The sequence below is a fragment of the Amphibalanus amphitrite genome, unplaced genomic scaffold (assembly GCF_019059575.1).
Source record: "Amphibalanus amphitrite isolate SeventyFive unplaced genomic scaffold, NRLGWU_Aamphi_draft 000269F_arrow, whole genome shotgun sequence".
NCBI lineage: Eukaryota > Metazoa > Arthropoda > Thecostraca > Balanomorpha > Balanidae > Amphibalanus > Amphibalanus amphitrite.
In genome coordinates this window covers 674,561-694,491 of record NW_024881764.1, presented here as the reverse complement: position 1 = coordinate 694,491, position 19,931 = coordinate 674,561, and the positions used below count along the sequence as shown (strand labels likewise).

The window sequence follows — 19,931 nt, the reverse complement described above, 5'->3', positions numbered from 1 at the left end:
CTGGGCCGGGCCGTTAGGTATATGTAAATGCTGATATCTTTCCGTTATCTTAAAAAGATTTTGCTTCGCTTGCGCGGTCCGTTCGTTCGTAATAATATTTCACCTGTGTTTTAACCTTCGCCCGCATTCTTGTTTGCCAGCGTCTAACGTATAGGGGGGGGGGGGGGTCCGTTGGACCCTCCTTGCCGTTTGGCCTCTGATGGAGCTGGAGCTTCGTAGAAAAAAAAACGAGCGTGTTGCCCGCGACGAGAGTAAGCCGATGATACCCAATTTTATGGTCTTATTTATGTCATTGGTTGACCTTCCAGGTCAGGTCAATGACCCAAAAATCGGAAAAATCGGGACTTGCTGGAAGTTCGTAAAGTGAGGTTGAAAAGGGATTTTGCGGGGTGCTGAACACGTAGTTCATGTTAGTTTTGATCACATACCTATGATGTCTTAATGTATTTAGGCCAGGTCGGGTCAGGTCAGGTCAGGTCAACCAGTAGGAGACCTGCCGGCCATCCATAGCAGGTGTTGACCATAATGGACAGCTTCGTAGCAGTTACGATGGCACCAAAACTACTTCATAAATCTTCAAATGGGAATTGGAAATCAGCTCCAAAAACTACCCAAGAAACATGTAAAACTCGAAAAAGTGAAGCAAGGTCATCAAAGGTCAATGACCATGATCTGACCTTCATGTGACCTTGAAACCCACACCACAAAAAGATTGGAAATTGCGCGGATAATGTGAGCCGACATACACCAATTCGGTCGAACATGGTCTCGAGAATCAGACCACAGGTCAACGGTCATTGGGGTCAGGGTCAATAAATTTAAAAGTATGTGTAAAATTGATTAACTTGAGGGTACTGAAAGTTCCGTCGCGATCGGCCGCTTTTTGCGCGAATTATTCGCGAAAAACCGGGGGGGGTCCGTCCGACCCCGCTATAAGTGCGAGTGTTAAGTCACTAAAAATATGTCTTTAAAGTAAAACAGGTTATGCCTCGAGCTGAGAGGGCAAAGTTGTACAGTTGGGGTACTTAAGCACATCATGTAGGGAAGACCAGGGAGGCATGGGCCGGTTTTGTGAAAAGGCAATTTTCTTCCAGTGGGAAGTGGCTAGACCCGGTTTTTCACTCTGCGTACGTGAAATTGCCTTTCGCCTGCAAAGTGTGCCTGATATTAGGCATCTGGGATCAACTATTTTGTCTCGAGATAACTTTCAATAAATCATGCACTTTTTCGATCCATCAAAATACACCGGGAGGTACGGGCCATGGCCCGGGAGGTATGGGCCGGTGCCATGTTTCATATTCTTTTCTCGATAATGAGAACAATACTCGTAGCTGGTTACAGAGCGAGCGAGGCGAGCGGAGTCTTTCCTTAGATTAACGGAAATTTCTGAGTATGAGCGGCCGGCCGGCCGGCCGTGCGGACGCTTTTGCGAGGCTTATATCTCAGCAACCACTTGACCGATTTACACGCGGTAATTTTTGTAGGGTAGCTTCATTCCTTCTACCAAGTATTGGACTATTCCCGATGCATGTGGGTGACCACTGACCCCTTATGCACGTGCCACGTGCAAAACGAAGAGGTGTCAGTTTTGTAATTGTTGCAATATCTCGGTAACTACTTGGCCGATTTCGCTGAAAGTTGGCATGTAGGTAGGCACCCACTAGGCACTGCATATCCATGTGCCAGAGTTGGGGTGCTGCTGCACGCGCGCACGTGCAGGGGTCGTTTCCAGATCTCGAGAACGGGAGCTCAAATTTGGCACATCGCTAGAAACCGGTCAGTAGGGTGCCGTGCACAAGTCAGTTGGAGGTACCCCCTCGAAATTTCGCACGTGCAAGACTCACCCCTTCGCTCGCTCCGTTAAGGCCGCCGTCCACTGCGACGGAATTCCGTCCGGAGTCCGTCCGGAATGTCGCCGCATCCGGTCCGGATGCGTTCCGGATGCGGTCCGGATGCGGAGAGCTAATAAATGTTTCCTATCACTTATTACCAAATAAAATATTGCAAGTAACCAGCAGCGAATACTCTTGCCATTCTAAGGAAATAATTTTTACTTACTTCATGATGATCGAGTTCCAATTCTTCGTACAATTCACAATGTTTGCCTCCGATACGGCCCCAAACCACGTCTGTTCCGGACGTTCCGGATGCGTTTTCCGCAGAAAAGTTCAACGCGTCGGACATCACTCTTCCGTCTCCGTAGCAACCGCATCCGAAACGCATGCGGAGAGCTGACGGAAAATCAACAGCTGATTGCCGTTCGGATGCGGTCCGGACGGAGCGCACACGATTTCCGTACGGACCGGATGCGCCCATAGGGTTCTGTGTTAAATTCCGTACGGACCGCACGCGTTCCGCACAGTGGACGGCGGCCTTTAGTCGCCCCAAAAGGCGCTATACTGGTATCTACCTCGATCTCTCTTGAGCGCAGGAACCGCGTAAGCAGCCAACAGCTTACTTCATGGGGGTCACGTGGGCACATATGTATTTTGGTAAACTCAATCATGCTCTATGAAATAAGATAAATAATATTTTTCTGTTCGAATGAAATTTGTAGTTAAATTTTTGACCTTATGCGACAACAATAAAACTAATTGAAGAGGACATTCAATGAAAGCATCATTTTTATTGATTTAGGATCAACGGGGGTGGGTGGACCGAACCTCTCGGTTAGGACGCCAGAATGTGCGTAGCATCTCAGCTCATAATCATGGGTGTCGATTTGTATACTTTTGGGGGTGCTGCAGCACCCCCAATGCTCAAATGAGCACCCCCAATGGTTTTCCGGGCACCCCCAAATGTTCCAGTCAGCACCCCCAATTATTTTGTCCCTCAATAACTCCCACTAACTCTGCTTGAGGAAAATAATTGGTTCCGCAGTCTTTCACTACTAAAAATAAAACAATTACGCAATTTACAATGCATGAAATAAAAATGTAAAGAAAAGAAAAGTTAGTCTTAAGAAGAAGGGCGAAAAAAGACGTTAAGTTGCAGACTGCAGAGACACTGGTGTGGGTCCGTCGTACACGAGTGTCTGACCCTTAGAGCTGATAACGCGTACCCTTTACAAGCCGGCAGGGGGCTCCAGATACCGGCGACGGGCCCTCAGAGGCCGGCAAAGGGCCATCAGATGCCGGTGGTACCTTCAGAAATCCTGTGGGTCGTCTTTAGAGACCGGCACGGACTCAGACGCCGATGGGGCCCTCAGAGTCGCCGGTGTGGGGCCTTCAAATGTCACCGGTGGGTGGCTGTCATATGTGCACTTGTGGGCAGGGATGCGGAGCCGTGGAAATTTCAGACGGCTCCGGCTCCGGCTCCGGAGAAAAAATCGGCTCCAGCTCCGGCTCCGGCTCCGGGTGAAATGTCAATACGGCTCCGGCTCCGGCTCCGGCTCCGAGTAAAATGGTCCGGCTCCGGCGGCTCCGGCTCCGGCTCCGGCTCCTACTCAGTACATTCCCTATGCGATTCATTAAATACGGGTGGAAGAAAAAAGGCGATTGGATTGGCACACGTTGTTTCTGTATTTGCATAACAAGGATATTTGGAATACCAAATGTTTTACTGCTTTGTACTGTCAAACCGAGCTAGGTCAATATTTTTTTTTTCCTCGGAGCCGGAGTCGCCCCTTTTTTGACGGCTCCGGCTCCGGCTCCGGCTCCGGGCTGTGTTGTTTCACGGCTCCGGCTCCGGCTCCGGCTCCGGGCAAAATACACCGGCTCCGGCGGCTCCGGCTCCAGCTCCGGCTCCGGCTCCGCATCCCTGCTTGTGGGGCCTTCAGAAGCGACGGTGTTGGGCCCTCAGAGCCGCCGATATAGGGCCTTAAGAGGCACTAGTGCGGGGCCCTCAGATATGGCAATGTATGGCCCTCGGAGGCGCCGGTGTAGGTGCTCCACAGTTGCCGGCGATGGCCCTCACAGGCGCCGTTGTGGGGGCTCTCAGAGACACTGGTTTAGGGCCATCACAGGCGCGCGTGTGGCCCTCAGAACTGCTGTTACGGAACGGACCCTTCATAGGCCGACAAGAAGATATCAAGAGGTCACCGGTGCCTTCAGGAGCCTTGTGGGGTTCTCAGAGACCGGACATGGTGCTCTCAGACGCCGCTGTGACCCTCCGAGTCACCTGTGTGGGACCGTGAGGGTCGCTGGTAACTGACGAGGGTATCGCCGTCAGATCCGGGGTTTGGGTCGATACGGCTCTATTCCGGCTAGCCAGTATATGCCGTAGCGCTCCAGGGTTGTTATGGTTCCGAACCGCCAAGTCTGGCTCAAGTCAGACTCCCTGCCATGGCTCAAGTCCGGCTCCCTACGACCAGGTCCGGCTGCACCTCATAGCTGCTCTGGCTTACTGTTGCTGAAGTACGGTGGAGGTACGGCACGGCTGATGCGGCATAAGTCCGGCTGTGATGCGGGCGAGCTCCGGTATCGTGTGTCAGCTCCAGTAGAGCCCCAGACCTTGCCCGTACTTTAGCAGGAGGAAATGCCGGAGCTAGCCAGAGTAAGACCAGCTACGGCCAGGACCAAATTTGCTGGCTGGGAATAGGCCGGTTAAGACCCCCATAGTCCGACATGTGGCCCTCCGAAGCCGGTAAGGGGCCCTCAGAGGCCGCCAAATGGCCCTCAGAGATTGGCTTGGGGCCCTTGTGGAGATCTTAGTGTTGGTACTTGTGGGCCCATGAGGGGTTTTTACGAGCCCCGTGGATCCCTTCTATGTCCAAATATATGGCCAGCATTGACCCTTAGCGGCTAATTGGCGCCTCAGGGCCCCTCAGGCCCGAATAACCCGAGGGGACCCTGAGGCCCGAACCTGATGGGGGGGGGCACGTGCCTCACGGCCCACCTGGCTACGCCACTGGGGAAAATCGTAAACCCGTAAATATCCAAATGCGATCACCTATCATTTTTCATCGATATTGGGATCGTCTGATTACCAACCAGAGCCTCGTAGCTACCGTTGCCTCCGCGCAATGTCCGCCCCTGCGGACCGCAGCGGCTGCTGCACCGGTGCTAATCACCGTCATTGGTTTCTGTCACCTTATTACAGAGGTGTCGGGGCTGCTGCCATGCTGCCGGCAAATATTTTTTTTCGGAAAGATGTTTATGTACTCAGGTAGCCAAGTACTAGGACGAGCAGAATGATTTTCAAGAAGAAAGTTCTGCCCTTGGCAAATGTTAGTATATAGAAATCCCGGCATTATCAGTACCTTATGGGGATAACCAACCCCGCCTTGTACGGTTGTGCCGCATGGCAAAGCTGCAATCTGTCACCCGGTGCAGGGGTTGAGCACCCTCAACCATTTTGAAAAATCGACACCCCTGCTCATAATCTTGCAAGAAAGCTTCAAATTGTCTATCCAGTCTTAATTTGCATGCTTTAAACTTTATATTACCGATGGTCTGACATCATAAAACGAGACTGGTTCAAATTTATCACGAATTTTCTGTAGGTATGTAGGTCCCGTATTTTACTCGAAGAGGACAAAAACGCTTTATCACCGCTCATTGTAAAAGAAGACTGAGGAAAATTTTGGAAATCACTTGGGTTGTACAGCGGAATGGCTGCTACCAGTTTACGCGATCAAATGTGTAAAAATACGCAACACTTCTTCAAAACTGCGATGGCCCATACCTCCAGGGGGCCCCCGGCCCATACCTCCCGGCCCCGGGTCTCCCCTAGGTATGTACTTACATGCATGTACTTACATCCTACCTACATTCTTGAATTAAACATCAATAATACCTACTATACGCATATTGCTCTTTGGAACGTCGCTTTCGGTATGGGGATAGGGGATATCATGGGTCTGAGCCAGCTGACACGGGTGACACCCCCTCAGTGGGGTTCTGGCATGGTCTCCGTTGGATCACCCACCACCACAATGAGCGGTTCCTCAAAACCAGCGTAATTGACCGGTGTGAGGCGGCGACGTGAGGCACGCGAGTGTGGGACCGTCCCCACGCCGTGGCGGTTCGGGTCAGGGGAGCAGCCCCCTCCCCGCGCGGCGGGCGGTCGCCCATTCATCCGCGACCCCAGCCCCATGACTGAGGGGTTGACAGAGGGCAAACATTACGTATTTAAACTGGGCAAACAGACGGTGTTCTACGCTAGGGACATCTCGCGGCTGTGATTCACGATACTGCTTCGCCAAACTGCCTTTAGATGGTGGGTCAGTCGGTGTCCGTCTGCTGCTGTGCGCCGAGAATTAGCTCTATAAATTACGATGAATTACACATTCTAGTGTGACGATACCGTCACATTATCATATAGGTCGCGTTTAGATGCAAATGAAGAAACGACTGCGCTGAAAAAATATGTCATTTCATCGAACGCTGAAATGCTCGAAGTGCTCGCTAAAAAATAAACTCGCTAACTGAGCCCTAAAGGTCGGCTGCCGTGTTGCATTGCATTTAAGCCAAAAACGCGGGCTGGGTGTAAGTTGTCGAGAAACAATTTTTGGCCTGAAGTGTTCTCTAAAGTATTATCTACATAGATCCAGGGAACATATTTGCTATCTATGATAGCTTCGGAGATATTGATTCGTAAGTCCTCCGGTGTACCCTGTTTTGCGGCGGCCAACGTGTTAAAAGCTGCTGAACATTTTAACTTTGACCAAAAAACGCGGACACAGTTTTGTCTGTAAGAAAATGACTCTTGTCCTATCGCATTCCACGTGAGCTGAAAATTCAGAAACCAGGGAACATATTTGCTACGACCAGTGCTTCTCACGATTCAGACCGAAACGTGGAAAAATAGCCCCAAAACCCTATGGCGGGCACCTATTCGCGGCGCCCGGCCGCGGGTCGCTAGTTCCCGAAACGACACACCATGTTTTGTTCTAAGTCCTTTAGTGCCCCCCTTACCTCCCGTGTGTACCTACCGGTTGGGTCCCTTTGTAGTTCAGTGTACGTGTCGTGATCCCAGATGAATACGTCTAATGGCTGTTGAAAACCACCGCCGAAATGTGTGCACGAACCCTCTTCTCATTTCTATTGAGTCCTTTCCTATTCCTATTTTTCCTATTCCTATTGAGTGTCTCTGTCATTTAAAGTTATTACACCAAAAGCACATACTCGTAGGCTAACCAACCACTCTTTTGCTGGAGGGCCGTACATAAACAGAGCCAGCGTGTACTAATCCCATCATATTTTTTGTTCCACCCGTATTTAATTGCATAGGGGATGTACTGAGTACTGAAGCCGGAGCCGCAGGAGCCGGACCATTTTACTCGGAGCCGGAGCCGGAGCCGCCATGACATTTCACCCGGAGCTGGAGCAGATTTTTTCTCCGGAGCCCGAGCCGTCTGAAATTTTCCGCGGCTCCGCATCCGTAGTTACCCCATTCGCCGCCAGGGGTGACCCGACCCGCGAGCTCGGTCGCAGGTCAGGGTCAGTCCGCGTTGGTGCTCCGCACGGGCCGCGACGCTCCGTTTGTGTGCGGGTCGCCGGTATCTCGAGGCGGCCTGTCTCCTCATGGAGGGCCAGCTCCAGGCCGAGTTGAGTGCTTTGGCGGAGAGATTTGCCCAGTTGGAGGGGTCGGTGGCTTCGCTTAGCGAGCAGCTGAAGAGCGACAATCCCGGTCGTCGGGCCGTCGCAGAGCTAGCAGAAGATCTCGGCTTCCAGCCGCAGCCTGGCGGTGAGGCATTTGCAGCAGTCGGATCATTTAGTGATCTGCAGGCCGAGTTCAGGGCCATTCGCGACAGCGTGGCGAAGGTCAAGCTACCGCCAGACCTGGTGGTGGGTGATTCCAGAGCTGGTGTGAGCAGGGGTGACTGGCAGAAATTTCAAACTATACAGAAGTGGGTAAATATTTACATAAAGTCCGATCCATATTTCAAGCATAAATTTTGCATATTCTTACGTTATTTGACATCCTGAATGTAGATATGATGCTTACATGCGGCGGAAAACAGTGCTACCATATTAAAAATATTTGCTACCATATTTGGGGAAATGTTGGGAACCGGGGTTTTTGGGTGGGGAAGGAAATACAATGCCGTAAGAATGGTTATGAAAGTTGGGGGAAACTGTTGGGAACCGGGGTTTTTGGGTGGGAAAGGGGGAATCGGGGTTTATGGGTGGGGAGAGAAACCCCGGTTCCCAACAGTTTTCCCCAACTTTCATGACCATTCTTACGGCATTGTATTCCCTCCCCGACCCAAAAACCCCGGTTCCCAACATTTCCCCAAATACGGTAGCAAATATTTGTAATATGGTTGAACTGTTTTACGTCGCATGTAAGCATCTTATCTACATTCAGGATGTCAAATAACGTAAGAATATGCAAAATTTATGCTTGAAAAGTGGATCGGACAGATGAAATTTACTTACCTCTAATCTAGTTCACCGTGGTTTCGAAAAATACGCTGGACGCGTTCCTCGTTGCGGTACGCAACTGAAACTAGTTCGTATTCCTCCCACTTGCACCCGGAGCACAACGAACCACCCGGCACGGAAGCCATGATCCAACTAACAGACTGGCGGGAAAGCGGAAAGCACTGGAAAGCACCTGCTAAAACTGGTTCAAACCAGTTTGCTCAAACGGAAACGGAAGTTTCTGCTCTAAATTGCAGGTACGAATGGAAAGAAGTTTACGTAAGGTCATAGCTGTTAGGCATATTTGATAGAAAATATATCATAATTATATTATTTGAACATAAAAAATAAAAATAAATCATCAAAAAGCAATTTAAATGTAAAAAGCATTACATCTTCTCTATTTAAATTGTTTGATGAAAGTGACGTCAAAATAACAAAACACGAAAAAAAAAATGTTTAAAGAATTTGAGTTTTGTTGGGAAGGATAGGAAAAAGCACGACAAAAATTGTCACAACCTAATCTAACCTGACCTTACCTGACCTACTGATTTTTGCCTACCCGGGGATAAGGAAACAGTGGCTCGCATGAATAGATTGCAAGCAATGGTAAGTCAAATATTTTTAGGTTAAGTGGTTGTGCATCAGGCCTCAGACCTTCGGCCTGAGGCCAGATACACAACCACTTAACCTAAAAATATTTGACTTACCATTGCCTGTAATCTCTCCTAAGGCATTGCCTTCGGCACTGCACCGCTTCGCCACGATCATTTTCATGACGTCACTTTCATAATGAGATTGAATAGCGTAATGTTTTCACTCAACCTTGGAGTTTATTCATTCGATCCATCTCACGTGGCGCAAACGGCTGGTGGAGTGCGCTGACGGCGGGTGTCGTGGGATGGTGGCCGGCGGCGACGGTAAATATTGCACAGTTGCTTTAAAACTTGGTTGCGCCATGAATAACTATCAGATATGGAATCAGGAGCTCAAAATACATCGAGTGGTGTGGTTTTTATAATCACCTTGTTGATCGGACCTTATGTATATAAATACATAAGGTCCGGGTGCGCGTTTTCAAGAAACCTTGCTAAAATTGTTATCTCAGTGCACCAGTTCTGAGCCAGTTCTCCAAGAGATAACTACGATAACGCTCGCCCAACTCAGGTTCCTGCAAGAGGAATACACCAATCTTCTAGTAGCGAACCAGTTAAAGAAAGAGACGTGGAACAGGCACCATTGTGTTTGCTTTCGCCTAGCGCCAGTTCGTTTTGAATTTCAATACCGATGACCTAAGATCAGGTAAATTTCTTGACCACCCCATTAAAAGTCAATTGGGGAAAAATCAGCTCCCTTGTTTTTACACTAAAACGCGTCGGAATTGCCTAATATACCATGAGTGACTTCATATACGACTAACATTGACTACCTTGAGATCTTTTTTGCTCTTGGTCAACTGTGACGTTGCTCTTGGGTCATGTGACGTCATTAAAGGCCACCAAATGTTTTTTTTTTAATATAACTCCTTACAGGTTTGAGATACAGCCACGCGGATAGGCTCATTGTGTTCAGCTCGTCAAGGCCCATCGAATGATATATATGATGACCTTAAGGTCACGTGACCTAAGGTCAACTTTTGACCTTGACCTTTCGAGGTCGACATACACATGTTTCGATGCGGATCGACGAGAGGATCACGATGGTGCTATTAGTTTGTTCCTAGGTGGGATACGTTGAAAGTTATTCGAGAAAAACTTCATATATATGTAGTGCCGCCATTTAGACTTTCTTTTTACCCCTGTGACGTCATCTTTGACCTGACCTGAAAATGACCTGAGTAAAAATTGTAGACCTTATCCATGTGTACTTTGTGCCGTTTACCACTTGTCGCTATCTTGCTTTGTTCTCGAGATCTCGCTGTCGCTCCCGCTCGTAATAATGGGAAGGTCATAAAAATGACCTGACCTGAGGTCAACGCAGGCCGAAAGCCACTTTTTTATTATCGCATATGAATGCAAATTGATAAGGCTTTAATCGTCATCAGACAAAATTGCGACTTGCAGTTGGGATAATATCAAGGTCACTCTTCGAAAAAAAGGTCAAGATGTCACGTGATAAAAATTTTCAAAAATCGAAAATCCGAGATAGCCAAAACGTTTGTCGGTTGATTGCGAGTTGAACCATATAAAGTTTTTACCATAGAAAACCAATAGTTTCCGTGTTATAAGCCGCCAAACATAGGGTTGCAGTGTGACCTCCAGGAACTGCCCGAGGCTATATCTCGGAAACCGTTGTTCGAAGAAAAAAAATCCTTGCCACAGCTGGGTTCCCCGCCCATCACAACCCATTAGACCAATTTTAAGCAAAAAATGGAATATGAGGGTGTAAATTTTATTTATTTTTGGTTGATCCATCGTGGAATGCCCCCACTGTGAAGTGCCGCGTTTTTCGTCGGAAGGTGTGACTGTTCTGCCAGAAGTGATGCGAAATGGTGAACTTGCGGTCACTGTTGATTTGAAAGATGGTTTTTATCACTTCCCTGTGCATGCAGATTATCGTACGTTTTTGGGGTTCCAGTACGGTGGCAGTTGGTGTGTACTTCCGTTCGGTATGGTCGCTAGTCCATATTATTTTCACAAATGTATTCGAGCTGTGGTCGAGCACCTGAGAGGAAGAAAAAATTGTCAGTGATGGCTTATGTCGATGACTTTTTGTTGACCTCTACCCAAAGTGCAATGTCGCATGACCTCAGAGTTTTCTTAGACACGTTGGAAATGCTTGGTTTGTGTGTAAATCGGCAGAAATCATGTCTGGATCCTTCAGAGACGGTGTCTTATTTGGGTTTTGATATACACTGTGCTCATCAGAACGACCCCCCGCTTATAACCGTCCCGAAAAGCAAGGTTTCAAAACTCAAACAGGATATTTCGAGAGTCTTGAAACGCCCTACCGTGTCCGCACGTCTCCTGGCACGAATAGCAGGACGCTGTATTAGCATGATGGCTGCTGTTTTCCCAGCAAAGTTAAAACTACGAAATGTTTACCGCATGCTCAATTCTAGGCACACGTGGGACGAGGCCATGTTTTGGTCGGCCGAGGCGAGAGAGGATCTGACGTGGTGGATCCAGTCGTTGGACGGGTGGAACGGCCGGCTGCTGGTGCCGCCGCGCCGGCTACATGCGACTTTCAGCTCTGCACGGACGCATCAGGAACAGGCTGGGGTGCGACCCTTTCCGCGCCTGTCGGCCAAACCGCCTCAGGCTTCTGAGGGCCAGAGGTGAGCGCCGAAACGTCCAATTTTCGAGAGTTGTTAGCGGTTTATCTAGCGCTGTTATCTTTTAAGAACTTGCTCTATGGCAAAACTGTCGAAATTTTGTCAGATAATGTCACGGTGGTCGCCTTAATCAACAGGTTGGGGGCATCTCAGCCCCGACTCGACGCGATCGCCCAGAATATTTGGGCCTTTGCTTTTAAGCATCAGATTATGCTTGTCGCTCATCACATCGCGGGATATCTAAACGTACATCCAGATGATCTTTCCCGTATTCCACTATGCCATGAATGGACCTTGCACCTGTCTGTGTTCCGGCAGTTGGAGCGTATGTTCGGTCCACACACGATCGACCGGTTCGCAGCCCTGGTCACAGCCCTGCTGCCGGTCTACAACAGCCGGTTCCGGGGCCCGTGCACGTCCGGATTAGACGCACTGGGCCAGTCCGATTGGAACCAGCACAACAACTTCGTCAACCCGCCGTTTCGTCTGATTCCGCGGGTGCTGGATGTGGTGGAGGCGCAGCAGGCGGTGGCCACCCTGATCGCGCCACTGTGGCCGGGAGCGCCCTGGATGGGGCGGCTGCGGCGGCTCAGCGTTTGTCCGCCGGTTCAGCTGCCTCCAGTGACGCAGAGCTGTCTACCTCTGCTGCAACACCGGCAGATCGAGCCGCACCGCAACAGGCGGTGGACTCTGTGCGCCTGGCGGATCTCTGGAGAGCCCGGCTAGAGGCGTCTGGATGGTCTCGGCCAGCACGTGAGCAGCTGCCTCTGTGTTTGGCGGCATCCACTCTGTTAAATTATGACCGTTATATCGCACAGTTTCGAGATTTTTGTCAAGAGCGCGAGGTTGATTTTCCCCCTTCCGCCTCGGCGGCGATTGCAGATTTTTTTTGTTACGAAATGTAGCAAGTCCACGCGACCTCACTCAACTACGTTGCATGTCGGCAGCGCTGTCAGCTTTATATGAGGTGTTAGAGCTACCTGACCCCCTCCGGGATCCGCTGATCTTACGCTTGTCGCAGGCGATTGTAAAAAGTGGAACAAGTGCCCCGATGGCACGTTCGTCTGTCATGGACATATCGGCTTTCAGGCGTCTGTTTGAGTCTAGGGATAATAATCTGTCGCTACCGTTGAAACACTTGCGGTTGAAAGCGATTACCTTATTAGCGATAGCGCTAACGTTGCGCCCTTCTGATATAGCACCGTTGGCTCAGAGATTTAATGCAGATCTAGTGACATCCTCGCCGTTTGTTTTGACAACTGATCAGATTCTGTTCGAAGCCGATGGGTCACTACAGGTGACGTTTCTGGGTGTGAAAAATGACGCGCAGCGAACAGGTTTCCAGGTCAGGCTGCCATCTTACCCGGATTAGGCCGTTGATCCCGTCAGTGCTCTGCGCGTGTATGTACTTGACACGGACCGAGTCGTCCCGCTGTCCGGATTCTAGGCCGGTTTTTCTGAGTTTAGTCCGCCCATTCGCTGCGGTGTCCGCGAGTTCGATTTCTGCCATTTTACAAGAGTCGATTCACTTGGCGGAGAAGTTCGGTCTTGCACAGGGTCACACTCCGAAAGATTTTCGTCCGACAGGCGCCACCCGCGCTGTGCAGCTCGGGTTCGACACTGACGATGTGCAGCGCCTTGGCAGGTGGAAAACGCCATCAGTGTTTCTTGATCATTATGTCCACAACGAGGTAGATCCGATGTATACACAGAAACTCTTTCAGTGATCACTGAATCTGTGCACGCACGTCTTGTTATGCCGTGTTGTATCTCTCTCTCTCTCTCTCTCTCTCTCTCTCTCTCTCTCTCTCTCTCTCTCTCTCTCTCTCTCTCTCTCTCTCTCTCTCTCTCTCTCTCTCTCTCTCTCTCTCTCTCTCTCTCTCTCTCTCTCTCTCTCTCTCTCTCTCTCTCTCTCTCTCTCTCTCTCTCTCTCTCTCTCTCTCTCTCTCTCTCTCTCTCTCTCTCTCTCTCTCTCTCTCTCTCTCTCTCTCTCTCTCTCTCTCTCTCTCTCTCTCTCTCTCTCTCTCTCTCCTCTCTCTCTCTCTCTCTCTCTCTCTCTCTCTCTCTCTCTCTCTCTCTCTCTCTCTCTCTCTCTCTCTCTCTCTCTCTCTCTCTCTCTCTCTCTCTCTCTCTCTCTCTCTCTCTCTCTCTCTCTCTCTCTCTCTCTCTCTCTCTCTCTCTCTCTCTCTCTCTCTCTCTCTCTCTCTCTCTCTCTCTCTCTCTCTCTCTCTCTCTCTCTCTCTCTCTCTCTCTCTCTCTCTCTCTCTCTCTCTCTCTCTCTCTCTCTCTCTCTCTCTCTCTCTCTCTCTCTCTCTCTCTCTCTCTCTCTCTCTCTCTCTCTCTCTCTCTCTCTCTCTCTCTCTCTCTCTCTCTCTCTCTCTCTCTCTCTCTCTCTCTCTCTCTCTCTCTCTCTCTCTCTCTCTCTCTCTCTCTCTCTCTCTCTCTCTCTCTCTCTCTCTCTCTCTCTCTCTCTCTCTCTCTCTCTAAAGAATTGCATTTGGTTTGTCAATACATGTCATGCTAGGGTTGTTCAAAAAACCGAATTTTGGAAAAGTATACGGGCTCATGGCTCATGTGGTGCGGTATTCTTTTCTGAGTCCAATGATGCCCTTTTTTCTGAAAAGTATTAACTGTTAGGGGCTCCTCAAACGGCTTAAAGAGGACCATGTTACGCCCGCCGACCGGCCGGTATCAATAAGGGCGAGAATTCGACGCCGCGCACAGGCGGCAGCGCCTTATCGGCACCGCGCGGCACGACACCTGCCGGGCGGCCGGCCGGGCGGTGGGAAGTTATCAGTGGGTGGTCTTTATCACGCGATCGGGGTGAGCTATCCCATGTTTTCGGGGCGGAAAGCTTCAGTGCAGCATCGGTGCGTCTGCCACGGTGGTCTGTGTCGATGCATAGACCTCTACATACCTGGACTGGACACTCGAATCTGGCGAATTGCATAGTGGCCCTAAAAGTAAAACGTTATATCTCGGGAACTAGGTCAGGTACGATGTTGCGGTCCTCACTACTGGACAGCCCTATTCATCAAAATTTAGGGCACACGTGTGTTGAAGCAATACCATGTAATAGGCCACCGTGAGCACGTGGCGCGTGAGGGATGTTTTCGAAAATGGTGCATCAGTATCTCTGGAACGGCTGAACCGATTGGCCTGAAATTTGGTATGTAGTCTGGTACACCACAGTCAACACTACAGGAAGATCAAAACTTGGTATACCAGTGCACGTGCGCACGTGCGTACCCCTTTTTTGTATCTCAGGAACCCCTCGACCGTTTGGGATGAAATTTGGTATGTAGCCCGATAACACATAACTGATAATGACGCACACTCGATACTTGGCCTATCGGTGCACGTGCGCACGTGCGTACCCCTTTTTTGTATCTCAGGAACCCCTCGACCGATTGGGATGACATTTGGTATGTAGCCAGATAACACATAACTGATAATGACACACACTCGATACTTGGCCTATCGGTGCACGTGCGCACGTGCGTACCCCTTTTTTGTATCTCAGGAACCCCTCGACCGATTGGGATGACATTTGGTATGTAGCCAGATAACACATAACTGATAATGACGCACACTCGATACTTGGCCTATCGGTGCACGTGCGCACGTGCGTCCCCTTTTTTTGTATCTCAGGAACCCCTCGACCGATTGGGATGACATTTGGTATGAAGCCAGATAACACATAACTGATAATGACGCACACTCGATACTTGGCCTATCGGTGCACGTGCGCACGTGCGTACCCCTTTTTTGTATCTCAGGAACCCCTCGACCGTTTGGGATGAAATTTGGTATGTAGTCAGATAACATATAACTGATAATGACGCACACTCGATACTTGGCCTATCGGTGCACGTGCGCACGTGCGTACCTTTTTTTGTATCTCGAATCTATGGACTGATTGAGATGATGTGTTATGTTGCCAAGTATGAATCATTTGCCACAGGCAGACACGTGGAAATCGACATGACGCTTTGCGTACACGCCCGCTTTGTATCTCGGTGAGCACCGCAGTGTTTGTAATGGTTTGTTGCTGTCCCCATCTACGATTTATTAACAAACTCTGCTACCCAAAGTTGAAACAACGCTAGGTCTACTGATAAAATAGAGAACAAAATTAAAGCCTTGCTATTTGATTACGTATGCACAAATCAACAACTATCGCTGTTCACTGAAGAAAAAAGCTCGTTATAAGGTTTTGCGGTACATTCTGTTGCATTTCGATAAAGCATGCTTAAATTGTTGGTTTGAAGACAGGTTGCAAAATGACAACCAACTCTTTTTTGTCTTGTTGCCTGCTTTATGTAGATCTGTATCTATAGCAGTGAATATGAGTCTTCTCATTATACAGTATATAACCAATATAAGCACGGTTATGGTTGTAACGACCCACAGGTAGACGTAGATTCATGGCCTAGTCAATATGGGCAAGTAGGCAGTAGACTCACCAACTGAATATTAATTAGTATGTTAATTACAACATTGTGTTAATTAACATATTTTTCTCTTCGAGTTCGAATACACTGGCGTAGGGGCTGTTTTCTTTCATGTTTTTTTTTCTTCAAAATTAAGTCTTTTTTCAGCCGCGCGGAGGTATTTTGCAAAAATCGCACGATAACTTAAGTGCGTGGCATTGGAAGAAAGTAAAATATATTCCTGCCCGGGGCCGGGATGATTCAATAAATGTCACCGAGGTTTTTTAGCGAAAACTCCGAGGGCCGTTAGGCCCGAGGTGCTTTTCGCTAAAAAAAGCGAGGTGACATTTATTGAATTCCCGGCCTTAGGGCTGGAAGGTGTTTCCCATACCTGCCAAAAAGCTCACAATTATAATTGATAGTGACGTCAGCAGCCGTGTGGTTCAAGGCGTTTAACCACACCCCTTGAACCACACGGCTGGCAATATTAAAGCACTGCATTAAACTTTGAAAAGTGTGGTACAGTGCACGTGCCATTAAAATGCCTGGATGTCTCGATTTAATCATGCAATGTAGCAGGTATGGGAAATACCGAAAATACATTTGTGATAAAATGTAGGCAATGCGGGCTTGGACAATGCTTTGTTTATAACCAAGGTCTTATATTAAGTTTACAAGACATTTATCATAGATTTACGGGGTAGGGCGGAATATTGAAGACGTTTAAAGGTGTTCTGGGACACTTGCTTTTTCACTGAGGAAAATGGGTTGAGTTCGATTTTAATTATCAACAGTGTACGAAGTCTTCTAAATGTGTTCTCGCTGGATTGGACTCTGTTTTTCTATAATTATGGTGAAATGTGCGGTTATAGGCTGTAGGTCAGGTTATGCTCCCACCAAAAGCGAACGTAATCTTACTGCTTCCCTGAAAAACGTTTCAGTGTTTACGTTTCCAAAGTATGAAAGGCGTGACATCAGGGAAAAAATGGCTCAGCGCTGTAAAAAGAGATGGTCAATGGAATCCAGATCACAGCGGGATTTGCGAGTTACATTTCCAGCAACATGATTTCGTGGAAGACACATTTAGGAAAACTCAACGGCAGCGGAAGTCCCTGAAACCATCAGCGGTGCCGTCAATTTTCAATGACCACACGAGGTAAGAAACAAACTGTTGCATGAGTGAGTCGTGAGTAGTGGAATAGCTTATGTATTGCCTCTTTGCGAGAACTTTTTTATGTTGTAGCATGTTGCTGCTAAAAGTACCAAAATATTGATCTAATCACAAAACCTACACGAAGACGAGATCTCTAACAGTCTCGCATACCGTGAAGGTATTCGTTCTATATGGTTTAAATTGCAGCTGAACGCCAGGAAGTCATACTCCGCTACACTGGCGGATCCAGACTTGCGTTTTGGGGGGGGCCAACTCCTGCAAGTAACCAAACCTAGGGTACCCCCAAATCCTGTTTTCTCATCGGATTTAGGCCACTTATTTTTTCGTCACAGCCCTGAAACGATATTTTTTTAAAACTAAAAATAAAAAAATATAGAAATGGTAGCCCACCTAACCCGAGCCTAAATATTACTTTGAAAACACTTCAAATTGCTTTTGTCGACCAATTAGCCCGCTCCGGGTCGGTGCGTGGCGCAGCCTTCGCGGGCTGGGAGGTGTCGGTTGGACCCCCTGCCGTTCGGCCCCTGATTAAGCTAGAGCTCGCGGAAAAAAAAAACAGGCGTGTTGCCCGTGAGTGACGAGACGAAGCCGATGATACCCGATTTTAAGGTCCTTGGTCATTGGTTGAGCTTCCAGGGCGGTGTTTCACGGTCGTGCTGACAGCCGCTGACAGCGCATTCCGCAACTAAGGTCAGCCTTCGGTAGTGTTGTGGGTATAGGCTTGTTGATGTCTCCATTGAAACCAAAAGTGCCATCAGCGCTGGCAGCGGCTGGCAGCGTGCCGTGAAACACCGCCCAGGTCAGGTCACAGACCCAAAAGACGGAAAAATCAGGACCTGTCAGAACCTCCTAAAGTAAGGCTGTAATAAGTTTTTTTTTGTGCTGATCACAAATTTCATGTTAGTTTGGATCATAGATAATGTCTTCATGCGTTAAGACCATGTCGGGGCAGGTCAGGTCAGATCAACCAGTAGGGGTACTTATGGGCGTCCGTATAGCAGGTGTCCACTACCACTGGCAGCTACGTAACATGATACGAAGGCATCAAAACTACTTCGTAAATGTTCAAATGGCTGCAAAATGCTAAATTCAAAATCAGCTAAACGAAACTATCCTAGAAACATGTTAAACTCGGAAAAGTGCACCGGGGTCATCAAAGGTCAATGACCTGACTTGACCGTAAGGTGACATTGGCATCCGCCCTAATGCGTGGGAGCAACATCATATCACATGTTTGAGCGTTTTAAACCACGAAAAGACTATGAAAGCGCGGATAATGTGAGCCGACATACGCCGAATCGCTATTCCGGCCAAACATGGCCTCCAACATGGCCAAACATATGGTGCGTTCGGAGAGGCACATTCCACGTGGAATCCGTTGAATATTCCATGCGCGCGGAATATTTCCGGAAATTAGCCGTTCAGAGAGATACGCCTCCGAACGCGGCACGGGGAATATTCCCGGGGACGGTGAATATTCCATGCTCTCCGAACGCACGGATAGTCTCGAGAAATAGGCCACAAGTCAAAGTTCACTTGGGTCAGGGTCATGAAATTTTCAGACTTTGTCACCATGAGGGTACTAAAGTTTCGTCGCGATCGGCTTCATGATACCTTACACGATAACTTCACACGTCGATCGAGAGTTAAAGCATGGATGAAGGAGAACCAGGGGATGAAGGTTCTTTCATCCATGGTTAAAGTGTGCAATAAGAACTTCTTGGGTGAAGACAAGACCAACACTTTTATCAAGCTCACAGATTTTTAATGATACGATATTTTCTCTCTACCTACTACGCCCTTCTCACATTCATTTTTCTTAAGTGTTTTTGGGGACAAAAAATATATGTTGTTCCCCTTTCAGGCTTGGGGACATGACCCCGTGGCCCCCCTGGATCCGCTAGGCCGAGACTAACTAGGTCGTTTTCAAACGGTCTGATATTTCAGGTCATAGTTTGCAAATGGCCGGTGTTTTCAGGTAGTTTCATATGGCCTGACTGGGCCAGGCCGTTTGCAAACGGACCGAATTTTCATACGGCCTGTAACATATATTCAGATTTCGACATCTGTCGTAGCATCAAATGCTGATGTGGCGCACTCAAAAGCCGGAATTGGTCCTTGGATGCCGTAAGGACCCTTTTAAGAAATAAGTGACCCGACTGAACCTTAGAGATTGGCCTGAGCTGTGACCGAAATAAGTCTTTTACCGTTTCGCAGGAAGGGACAAAAAGGTCCCTCATATGCTTCTTGTACAATTACGAAACAAAACAAGTTTTTTTTCAACGAAAACTCAGGGAGTTTTCCTAAAAAATTTATTGCGCATATTCCGTGAATGAAAAGTTGCCGGGTCATGTCAGGTGAGGCTGCCACAGCAAGTTTGTTAACTTGACAGCTCAATCGATATTTATGCAATAAGACCTTCTCGGGTGACGATAAGACATGACGACACTTTATGAAGGAAGCTAGTAAACCCGGTAGTTTCTCCATAGGCGCGGGAACCGGGGGGAGGGGGCAGTGGTGGCAGCTTGCCCCCCCCCCCCCAACTCTGGGGCCGTGCGGGCGGTGCCCCCACAACTTTCAGACAGAATACCGCTCCTTTTTGCAAATGTTTTCTTTTTTTTGTTGAAAAAGCCAAGGGATGAAAAATAAGTGGCCTAAAAGCGGCGACAAAACTATATTTGGGGGATCCTAGGTTGATCTCTATCATGGTGTGACCTCCCCCCCCCCCCCCCGTCTAAAAG

The 19,931-nt window shown here is 48.6% G+C and overlaps 1 protein-coding gene across 1 annotated transcript; it reads left to right on the top strand.

Moving 5' to 3' along the window:
* The first annotated feature begins 7,700 nt into the window (after window positions 1-7,700).
* LOC122386987 lies at window positions 7,701-12,538 on the top strand. The gene is made up of 3 exons (XM_043376765.1): window positions 7,701-7,730; window positions 11,371-11,586; window positions 11,902-12,538. Exon 3 carries the CDS (start codon window positions 11,911-11,913, stop codon window positions 12,307-12,309), a length of 399 nt encoding a protein of 132 aa, XP_043232700.1. The 5' UTR covers window positions 7,701-7,730; window positions 11,371-11,586; window positions 11,902-11,910; the 3' UTR covers window positions 12,310-12,538.
* Window positions 12,539-19,931: the final 7,393 nt, after the last annotated feature.

What these genes read in the sequence shown, in the direction of transcription:
- LOC122386987 (XM_043376765.1), top strand. Translation starts at nt 11,911, where the DNA reads ATGTTCGGTCCACACACGATCGACCGGTTCGCAGCCCTGGTCACAGCC.